We start from the raw sequence: 11,717 nt of genomic DNA on the forward strand, positions 1-11,717 counted from the left end.
TCATCATAATTTGCGTTTTTTGCATCTTTACTATGCCCAATGGATTGTTTGATGTCATTCGTCATCTTTGGAATGCCATCTTGACCGTCGGCGTTTGCGTTGTTCATTGTGGCAGAAGATAATACTTCAGTTTGAGCTTTACCGTTCAATTGCACATTTTCTACAAAGTAGCTGGGGTTTGGCACTGAGTAGGAATGTAAGTAATTATCGGGAAACAGTTGAGTCAGATCAACAGTATTTTGATTGCAACCATGAACAGCCATATACGATGACGATGATAAGATTTCTGCGTAAGAGACTTCATTACGATTAAAAATTGGAGAATAACTCAGCATAGTGGGCATCAGTGGAAGAGTGGCAGAGAGCACATTAGTTTTATGAGAATTATTTTCGTCAAAAAGATGGTTAAAATTAACAAAATTCAAATCAATATGAGTACCCCCTGTGTATGATGACGATGGAACAGTTTCGGTGTGATGGGCTATGGGGGGGGGGGGGGGATCTAGGATGATGTGAAAAAATATAAGTCAGAAATATGATGGATAAGATGTAATATGCAGGAAAAAAATATATGAACAACGATGAATAAAAGTCAGGGAAAAATATAAAAAATGGCAAAATCAGGACAACTCAAGAAAAATAATATGGCAAGATCAGATGGGACGGAAGATCAAAATCGGAGCAAATCTCGAAGAAAATCCGTCTCGCATGGGAGTCGCGGCGAGAGTCCCTGGCCTCCGCTTTCGGGGAGCGCCAGGCCTCGCTCTCTTCCTCCCTTTTGCCACTTTCGCCGGCCAACCCCCAAAGTTTGTCATTCGTTGTCCTAGGTCGGGGAGAGATGCCTCGGTACGGCGTTGCAACTTCGGGATGGCCGTTGTCGTGGACCAGGCAGGTTGGCCCCTGGCTGACCGGCCGATTTGGGGCCCCCGCAAAGGTACGGTTTTTGACTGGTCAGTTTGAACTGACCCATGTGGGCCCCGTAGCCGGAAAGAGCCTAAAAGGCTCCCGCCCCCCCCCCCCCTGAACGAGACTGAGAGGGGGGGAGAGGCTCAGTCACGGGGTTGAATGGGGGGATCCCGAGGGGCTCAGCCAATATGGTGGAATAGGGGGGAAACCGAGGGACCACCTCCAAAATGGAGGAAAAGAGAGAGAGGGGCTAACTTGGGGGAGGGGGACGCTTCAAACGCCTTATGGGCTTTTTGGAGCTTCCTCAGACCACGAAAGAGATGAACCTCTAATGACGTGTGAAATCCATCATCGGAAGCTCACAAAAGGGGTGCATTTATTGAACTTACAAAATCAGAACGACAAACAGAACTTAACTACGAATACAAAAATGGCGCCGTAGCTCGAAAGAGCCTGAAAGGCTCCCTGCCCCCTCCCCCCCGTGGTTTTGGAAGCGAGGATGCACGGTGCAGCGGGGCAGTGATAACGGCCCATAAAAACTTGCCGGGGTGGCCGCGAGAGGAATTTGGGGCGGTTTGGCCGGTGAGGCGAGTGACCACCTGTCTCCCTCTCACGCCCGGTCAGGCTGCAAGCATCCTTGTCGCCCTTGGTATGCGTATTGTTCCGGCCACGGTGGTGGCCGGTCTCATGCTTCCCTGTGTTGCAAAATCCATATCATCACACATTGATGATATCAGTACACATAACCCTCTTAGATATACATTAGATAAGACCCTCTGGCACAACTGTTTGTAATTGCAGTCTTCTTATTATGAGACGTTTTTTCGTCACGTTTTGCTTTTTTGTGATCCTCAGCTTGTACAATCGATTCCTTCGAGTGCTTCTTTTTGTCACTGTTTAATCTGCTAAGGCTATCAGCGTTTTTAGACTTCTCGGTGACGATTTTTGATCCTTCTTTCTTTTATCTGTTTTTTCGTCACACTTTGCTTTTTTGTGATCCTCAGCATGTACAATCGATTCCTTCGAGTACCTCTTTTTGTCACTCTTTAATGTGCGAACGCTCCCTGAACTTTGGGACTTCTCCGCGACGTTCTTACTTTCAGTTGTTTTTTCATCATAATTTGCTTTTTTTTCATCTTTACTATGCCCAATGGATTGTTTGTTGTCATTCGTCATCTTTGGAATGCCATCTTGACCCTCGGCGTTTGCGTTGTTCATTGTGGCAGAAGATAATACTTCAGTTTGAGCTTTACCGTTCAATCGCACATTTTCTACAAAGTAGCTGGGGTTTGGCATTGAGTAGGAATGTAAGTAATTATCGGGAATCAGTTGAGTCAGATCAACAGTATTTTGATTGCAAACATGAACAGCCATATACGATGACGATGATAAGATTTCTGCATAAGAGACTTCATTACGATTAAAAATTGGAGAATAACTCAGCATAGTGGGCATCAGTGGAAGAGTGGCAGAGAGCACATTAGTCTTATGAGAATTATTTTCGTCAAAAAGATGGTTAAAATTAACAAAATTCAAATCAATATGAGTACCCCCTATGTATGATGACGATGAAACAGTTTCGGTGTGATGGGCTATGGGGGGGGGGGGGGATCTAGGATGATGTGAAAAAATATAAGTCAGAAATATGATGGATAAGATGTAATATGCAGGAAAAAAATATATGAACAACGATGAATAAAAGTCAGGGAAAAATATAAAAAATGGCAAAATCAGGACAACTCAAGAAAAATAATATGGCAAGATCAGATGGGACGGAAGATCAAAATCGGAGCAAATCTCGAAGAAAATCCGTCTCGCATGGGAGTCGCGGCGAGAGTCCCTGGCCTCCGCTTTCGGGGAGCGCCAGGCCTCGCTCTCTTCCTCCCTTTTGCCACTTTCGCCGGCCAACCCCCAAAGTTTGTCATTCGTTGTCCTAGGTCGGGGAGAGATGCCTCGGTACGGCGTTGCAACTTCGGGATGGCCGTTGTCGTGGACCAGGCAGGTTGGCCCCTGGCTGACCGGCCGATTTGGGGCCCCCGCAAAGGTACGGTTTTTGACTGGTCAGTTTGAACTGACCCATGTGGGCCCCGTAGCCGGAAAGAGCCTAAAAGGCTCCCGCCCCCCCCCCCCCTGAACGAGACTGAGAGGGGGGGAGAGGCTCAGTCACGGGGTTGAATGGGGGGATCCCGAGGGGCTCAGCCAATATGGTGGAATAGGGGGGAAACCGAGGGACCACCTCCAAAATGGAGGAAAAGAGAGAGAGGGGCTAACTTGGGGGAGGGGGACGCTTCAAACGCCTTATGGGCTTTTTGGAGCTTCCTCAGACCACGAAAGAGATGAACCTCTAATGACGTGTGAAATCCATCATCGGAAGCTCACAAAAGGGGTGCATTTATTGAACTTACAAAATCAGAACGACAAACAGAACTTAACTACGAATACAAAAATGGCGGGCGGGGCTATAGCAAACTAATGGGCGAGTGGAGGGCGACAATAAGGGGGGTGGGAGCCGGAAACCAGGCTCCCTTCCAAAAATTTAGCCTTGCACAAGGATGGAGGATGGACAATCCCGTGCCATTCCTAGCTTGGAGTGTGCAAAGCACAAACCGGTGTCGGAGGCGGCGACCGGAGAGATGATCAGGGAGCCAATGCCATTCCTAGCTTGAAATGTGCAAGCACAAATCGGTGTCGGAGGCGGCGACTTGGCAAGGTGAAGGTGAATGGAAGGAAGCAAGGTGGTAATCGAATAGGGACTTGGTCCGTCCGCGCTCATACGTCGCAGGAGCAGAGCCAAGCCTTTCTAATCGAGGAGCTGGGTGACAGACTCGGGGGCTGCTGGCTCCGGCCGCGGACCCCATCAAATGCAAAACACGAAAAACTGTGGAGGAACGCGAACCGAAAGACCAGACAGCGAAATCTATTGGTGAAGTATTGATACAAAATGTGCGAGAGAGAGCATGGAAGAGGGCAAATGTGCGGTAGGGCAAGGGAGACAAGTGAATCATAAGTTCAGAGCGGGCCCGGCCCCGGGACCAGAGGGGCCATGGGAAGCGGGAGGGGGCACTAAATGGAGCGTGAGTGCCGAAAAATGAGTGGACGCAGAAACGGGGGGAAAAGGGGGGAAATCTCTCCTTAACATAGCAGTGATAACGGCCCATAAAAACTTGCCGGGGTGGCCGCGAGAGGAATTTGGGGCAGTTTGGCCGGTGAGGCGAGTGACCACCTGTCTCCCTCTCACGCCCGGTCAGGCTGCAAGCATCCTTGTCGCCCTTGGTATGCGTATTGTTCCGGCCACGGTGGTGGCCGGTCTCATGCTTCCCTGTGTTGCAAAAGCCATATCATTACACATTGATGATATCAGTACACATAACCCTCTTAGATATACATTAGATAAGACCCTCTGGCACAACTGTTTGTAATTGCAGTCTTCTAATTATGAGACGCTTTTTCGTCACATTTTGCTTTTTTGTGATCCTCAGCTTGTACAATCGATTCCTTCGAGTGCTTCTTTTTGTCACTGTTTAATCTGCTAAGGCTATCAGCGTTTTTAGACTTCTCGGTGACGATTTTTTGATCCTTCTTTCTTTTATCTGTTTTTTCGTCACACTTTGCTTTTTTGTGATCCTCAGCATGTACAATCGATTCCTTCGAGTACCTCTTTTTGTCACTCTTTAATGTGCGAACGCTCCCTGAACTTTGGGACTTCTCCGCGACGTTCTTACTTTCAGTTGTTTTCTCATCATAATTTGCGTTTTTTGCATCTTTACTATGCCCAATGGATTGTTTGATGTCATTCGTCATCTTTGGAATGTCATCTTGACCGCCGGCGTTTGCGTTATATAATAAAAAATAAATAATGTTAATATATAATAAAAAATTTATGGAGTTAAAGGAAAAACTCGGACTTGGCGTGTTTTAAGTCAATCAGCTCCGTATATTCAGAAAATTACAGAATTTAAATGTTACACTGAAATTAAAAACCTGGTGTTCATTGTAGTAAAGTTGCAACAAAAAAAAACTCGTGGTTAAAGCCATAAAACGCCAATGGCCAGGACGTAATAAACTTTATTATTCGTTAAGGGAATACAAAAAAAAAAGGAAATTACATGATGAGACCAACGTGAGAGAAAATCTACAAGAGACTACAAACTAATACAATCCCTCTAGGGGTGACGTCATCTCTGACATTGTGCTACTATAACATTGATATTTTTCCATATTACTAAAATTCTTGGCTATACTTAATCGGCAAGAAAAGAAAAACATATATGATAAAAACCAATCATAAACGAAAGAAAGAATTGCTAACGAAGGTAAGTAGATATTAGTAGTCGAATCGTCAAACAGGAATGCCTACGGTATGTTCATTGAATTTCAAATAAAGTTTCAGAATGAAAAGTTGTTGAAACATCGAATAGCCAATTTAAATTAGTCTTCCTCCAAAGTCTGAAATCTCGTTTAAGACTCATGAAAGAATACGACGTTCTGGCAAAACTAACAGGAGAAGACACATCTGAAGAGGGAGATCGAGGTAAACTTTCATCCAAATTAAGAGAGAGAGAAGAATCGTTTGCAGGGGCAAACCTCTTCAGAGGCTTATATAAATCTAAATCAATGAATGTTTGGGTGTAAACAGATATACATTCTGCTGTGCTGATATTCGAGTCAACGTAGTCACTCAAGTAAAGCCAATAGAGTTTGAATAAGAGTGGTGCCGTTGAATTACGTAATACATAATATTCATCCTTAAACTGCTTAAGGTAAGACAGAAGGTCTTTTTCATAAGAAATGTAATCCGCAGTATAATCATTTCCGTGGAATAATTTCACGTATAATCTACATCGGCTAATTTTTTCTAAATTAAGAACAAATGGCTTCTTATGAATGTACGCGACAATGTTTCTAATCCAAAGTCGCGGGATTGTGAAATCATCTGTTTGAAGGCGAAATATGTACGATGACGTGAAATTGTCAAGTGATTCCGTGAAATAATTCTCCAAAAGGCTATGGTCATAACACCAAGTGTCTGTTGGTGGGATTTTTTCTTTACATTTAAGGTATTGACATGTATTGTGACTCGTTAAAGAATACGACGTTGTGGCAAAATTAACAGGATAAGACACATCTGAAGTGGGAGATGGAGATAAATTTTCATCCAAATTAGGAAAGAGAGAAGAATCGTTTACAGAGGCAAACCTCTTCAGAGGCTTATAAAAATTTAAATCAACGAATGTTTGGGTGTAAACAGATTTACATTCTGCTGTGCTGATATTCGAGTCAACGTAGTCACTCAAATATAGCCAATAGAGTTTGAATAAGAGTGGTGCCGTTGAATTACGTAATACATAATATTCATCCTTAAACTGCTTAAGGTAAGACAGAAGGTCTTTTTCATAAGAAATGTAATCCGCAGTATAATCATTTCCGTGGAATAATTTCACGTATAATCTACATCGGCTAATTTTTTCTAAATTAAGAACAAATGGCTTCTTATGAATGTACGCGACAATGTTTCTAATCCAAAGTCGCGGGATTGTGAAATCATCTGTTTGAAGGCGAAATATGTACGATGACGTGAAATTGTCAAGTGATTCCGTGAAATAATTCTCCAAAAGGCTATGGTCATAACACCAAGTGTCTGTTGGTGGGATTTTTTCTTTACATTTAAGGTATTGACATGTATTGTGACTCGTTAAAGAATACGACGTTGTGGCAAAATTAACAGGATAAGACACATCTGAAGTGGGAGATGGAGATAAATTTTCATCCAAATTAGGAAAGAGAGAAGAATCGTTTACAGAGGCAAACCTCTTCAGAGGCTTATAAAAATTTAAATCAACGAATGTTTGGGTGTAAACAGATTTACATTCTGCTGTGCTGATATTCGAGTCAACGTAGTCACTCAAATATAGCCAATAGAGTTTGAATAAGAATGGTGCCGTTGAATTACGTAATACATAATATTCATCCTTAAACTGCTTAAGGTAAGACAGAAGGTCTTTTTCATAAGAAATGTAATCTGCAATATACTCATTCCTGTGGAATAATTTCAAGTATAATCTACATATGCTAATTTTTTCTAAATAAAGAACATATGGCTTCTTACAAATGTACGCGACAATGTTTCGAATCCAAAGTTGCGGGATTGACAAATCATCGGTTTCAAGGCGATATATGTACGATGACGTGAAATTGTCAAGTGATTCACTGTAATATTTCTCCAAAAATCTATGGTCATAACACGCGTTAATATCGTGGAAAAGTCTCGGGTGGATAGAATGAGACAAAAAAAAAGAATCGGAGATCGGATCGGAAACGTATAATAAAATGTCAAAAAAAATATATATGTAACAAAATGTCAATGAACAACGGAAAATCTCATAAATATATGTATCTCAAACAGGTAGCAAAAATGTCAGATGACAGCAAAAATCTCACAAAATATGAGGTCCAAAAAAAAAAAGTGGAGAAAAGGAGAAAATAGCTCGATGCCTACTCGAGGTCCCGAAGAAGAGTGTCCTCCTCTCGTTCTTCGAGAAGCCCCCGGATCCATGCTCCGTTCCATCTCCACTTTTCGTCGGCCAACCCCCAAAGTTGGCTCATTGGTTGATCTGGGTCAGGGAAGGGGATGCTGCGATATGGTGTTGCAACTTGGTGTGACTTTTGTCACTGGTCAAGCAAGGTAGCCCCTGGTCAGTTTGGCTGATTTGGGGGCCCCGCAAGAGCGCTCTTCCTGGTTGGACACTCTTGACTGACTCTTGTGGCCCCCGCACTTTGCCAAGAGCCCAACGGCCCTCCAAAGCCCCCTGCGGTTCTGGAGCGTGAATATTCGGTGTAGCGGGCGGTGATAATGGCTCCATAAAAAGTCACCGGAGTTGAGATTCAGGCCCCGGCTTTTGTGTGGAGCTCACGGCCGGGTTGCCTGGCTGCGCCTGTCGCTGCGAGAGGGGGGAACAGGGGTAGTTTGACTTGCGCCAGTGACTGCATGTCTCCCTCCCTCGCACACGGTCAGGCCGCCGCTATTTCTCTTCTCCGCTTAAAACTCAGGCTAGGTGGTGCTGTGGCTTCTGCCTTGTTGCCCTCCAAGCCGCAACGTTGCCATTTATCTATATCACCACAATACTTCAGTTTGAGCTTTACCGTTCAATTGCACATTTTCTACAAAGTAGCTGGGGTTTGGCACTGAGTAGGAAAGTAAGTAATTATCGGGAATCAGTTGAGTCAGATCAACAGTATTTTGATTGCAACCATGAACAGCCATATACGATGACGGTGATAAGATTTGTGCATAAGAGACTTCATTACGATTAAAAATTGGAGAATAACTCAGCATAGTGGGCATCAGTGGAAGAGTGGCAGAGAGCACATTAGTCTTATGAGAATTATTTTCATCAAAAAGATGGTTAAAATTAACAAAATTCATATCAATATGAGTACCCCCTGTGTATGATGACGATGAAACAGTTTTGGGAGAGGCACCCGTGCGTTGAATAGGAGTGGGAACGTAATTTGGTGTACCAAATGTTAATGAGTTAATATTTTGGCCAGGGATGTTTCGATTATCTTCGTTTCCGTTATCACCGGTAAAAAAATTGTTCAGCTTAAATTGGCAGTTTTCTAATATGAATTTCGCCCTGTCATTGACGAGATTTTCGCTCTTCAATGATTCCACAAAATCTGTTAGCGCCTTCTTATATATTGGTTTAAATTTTGGCACATTCTCATTCTCTCTCTCTATTTCCCAAACTGTTTTTGGGATGTATTTTCCTTTTTCTGAGCCGACAGAGTCGATCAAAAGGATTCGTAATGGTCATTGAGCTTTTTGAAAATTGATTTTTCTTTCTCGAGCTCTTGCTTTTGTTCTCTGTCATTTTCGGTCAGAGTTTCCAATTCTTTGTTAATTTTTTTTATTTCTGCCTCGTTTTTTGTAATACAAGTTCCCATGTATGCCTCTAAAGATTCTACATACCGATCAAAATCAACCGTATTAGAATCCACATTAGAAAAGTTTTTAGCACGTTTATAGAGAGGCGAATTAGAGCGACTCGAATAAATCTTAGAAAGCGCACTTTTGCTATTATTGGCAGAATCAATTACTCGCTCCTCCATAGTTAATCCTGAAAAACTTTCGATTTCATTTAAACTGAATGTATTAATTCTGAATGTTTTTCCTTGCAATTTTCACTAACTTTAGGTGAAATTGCAAGCAAAACTATCTCAAAAATTGGAAAGAAAACATTCATAAGTTTACCAGGAAATTCGTGTTTTATTAAAGGAAATTTGGCAACGCCTTATGAGTATTCGAATGTTGCCGAATTGCCTCTCGGAAAATTGTTATCTTTGAGGAAAGCTATGCATATTTTTCCTTGAAATTTTCAGATTTTTTAGGTTAAATTGTGAACAAACTCGTCTGAGAAATTAGAGGTAAAATATTCAGAAATTTTCCAGTAAATTCGTTTCTTATCGAGGGAAATATGGCAACGTCCGAGGGCTCTTGCGGCGTTTTTCTGTAACACGGTAGGTGCATCTTTGCCCGAAGTGAATCACGTTTTTAGTAGAAGAAGTCGCTAGGGTGTCAAAAACCGAACTTAGTCCTCTCGCAGAAATCTGAGTCAATTATACGAACTAAATTATGATGAGTAGCCTTACTTTTTACTCTTAGCGCTATCATTTTTAAAGTTCACTCCTTTGTGGAAAGCAAAAACACCTAAATCTCATTCTCATCAGCGACAAGCATCGGCACCAGGAAGCTCCGCAAGTTCTTTTACTTTCTTTTCAGACAGATCGTGTAAAAATGGACGGAAAAAACTACGAGGCCTATTTCTCGAAGCCCCGCGCATTTCGGAACTCACCGCTGGGGAAATTTTCCAATCGGATCATATTTTACCGGACTTGCAAGTGCTCAGCATCTGTCGCTACTCAGAATTGCTCTTTGAGCAACTTGTTTCTCTTATGAGTCCAGAATTGGTGTATTTGAAAATAGGGCAGTGCGATCAGTTTTCTGCCGCGCAGATCAAAAGATTGAAAAATTTAATTTCCAGCAACAATATTTCATTTTTCTACGAGAAGTAAGAGCACTTGTCAAAGTGTCAAAGTAAAAAAAAAAAAAAAAAACATATGTCTACGAGGAAGAAACTAATGGTACTTACGTTGTTTTCAAGCTAAACCACAAATTGTAGTTCCTACGTTCTGCGGAACGTAGTCCATATGTTAGTTTTTACTCGTTTGTGTTACTATGTTTAAGATGAGATTGAATTAAGTAGGGGCAAATACAGAAGGTCCCTCCCAGTTTGCAGGTTGTGCTATCATACTTTTTTAGAGGTATAAATTATCATGTTCAAAATTCATGTTGGTCTTGAATTGCAGCTTCTGGTCATGGCCTCTGGCCATTTTTCAAACCTTAACATTTCTTTGTAATAGGCCACTAGGGAAGGTCTGAATTAGAAGAAAACGTTACATTTTCTCTTTTCAAGATTGTATGTCGTAATCGATTCACACGACAGGAAGTTCGGAAATTAACGCCTGAGCGAGATATTAACAAGTCTTTTTAACACGGATCAAATGGGAGTTAGATTATACAAATGACGTCGTTTGTATTTTTGCCACTAAACGAATGTTAATTGAAAACACTTATATCTTGTTAAGGAGTTGCTTTTCAGACTTTCCGTCGTGTGATTCGTTTTTCACGTGATGTTTTGAAGAGAAAACAAGTCGCGCTGTGCTTTAATTCCAGTGGCGTGGCGTGAATTGCGATGTATCGATTGTTATGCCATTTAAACCTATGGTAAAGAATCGATTATTAAGGTGTTGGCTGCGAACACCCTGTTTATCGATCCTTTTCCATAGGTTTAAATGGCATAACAATCGATATATCGCAAAGCACGCCACGCCACTGTTTAATTCATACCTTGTCTAGAGATCCATTGAAAATTATATGTACGATAAGAAATAGAATAGCATGCGATAAATACAAAAAATGACATGTTATGTCGTGATCTTTTATGTTGAAATGATTCCTGAAGAGTAAATATACAATAACGAACAACTGTAACAATTGTGAAGCAATTTATTATTTGTATGTTGGTTGGTTGTGAGGGAACTGTCAAACGTGTGCAGACCAATGCATTGTATGTGTTACACTTAAATCACAAGTCATCACGTTTCAAATTTATTTCCTTAACTTGTTTTTCTATTGTCATTGAAACTGTAAAACGGTAAAAATACATTCAGCTTGCAAAACTCTTTTCTACTTTTTCCTTTATCCTGATCTCGTAATAATTTTTAATTCTGCACAATAATTTCGGATGTGCAACTCAAATTCTAATAAGAAAATAAATAAATAAGATAAATAATAATAATAAACCAAAAAAATCAAGATTATAATTTATCAGAAGCAAGTCCATGTAACTAAGGCGTCGGGTGCTGATAAGGCTCTTATCAGTTCATATGTATATCAACATTTCAACTTTGAATTTTGAGACACCTTTACTTTTCATTTGAGACACTGCAATGTAGATACATGGTTTCGCACTTAGGCCATCGATATTTTTTATTTCACTCAGAGAAAGGAAAAATCAAGGAGGTTATTGTCAAGAACCCCTCAAGTCAGCACCTGCATCATTGAATTGAAGCTAAACTTTTATGCGTGAAGAAAATTATTCATTTATCAAAAAACTAAGTCCAGGATAAAATTAGGAAGGAGGATATCCCTTTTAAAAGAACCAAAAACAAAAATGTTGAAGAATTAGGACCTAAGGTGATTCGACGGACGCTATTTTTTGTGTCAGAGCGACGTGCGATGTATCGCATTG

The 11,717-nt window shown here is 41.4% G+C and overlaps 1 protein-coding gene across 2 annotated transcripts in view; it reads left to right on the top strand.

The window, feature by feature from the left end:
- Positions 1-11,148, top strand: part of LOC109034354 (uncharacterized) — a 52,780-nt gene extending 41,632 nt beyond the window's left edge. The window contains exon 7 of one of the 2 annotated variants that reach the window (XM_072303792.1): positions 9,686-11,148. In XM_072303792.1, coding sequence (XP_072159893.1) covers positions 9,686-9,978 — 293 coding nt within the window. In that variant the 3' untranslated portion in view covers positions 9,979-11,148. The remainder of the gene's footprint in view (positions 1-9,685) is intronic. The other variant, XM_072303793.1, reaches the window with a different exon arrangement.
- The last annotated feature ends 569 nt before the right edge of the window (positions 11,149-11,717 follow it).

Source organism: Bemisia tabaci, chromosome 8 (assembly GCF_918797505.1).
Source record: "Bemisia tabaci chromosome 8, PGI_BMITA_v3".
Taxonomy (NCBI): domain Eukaryota; kingdom Metazoa; phylum Arthropoda; class Insecta; order Hemiptera; family Aleyrodidae; genus Bemisia; species Bemisia tabaci.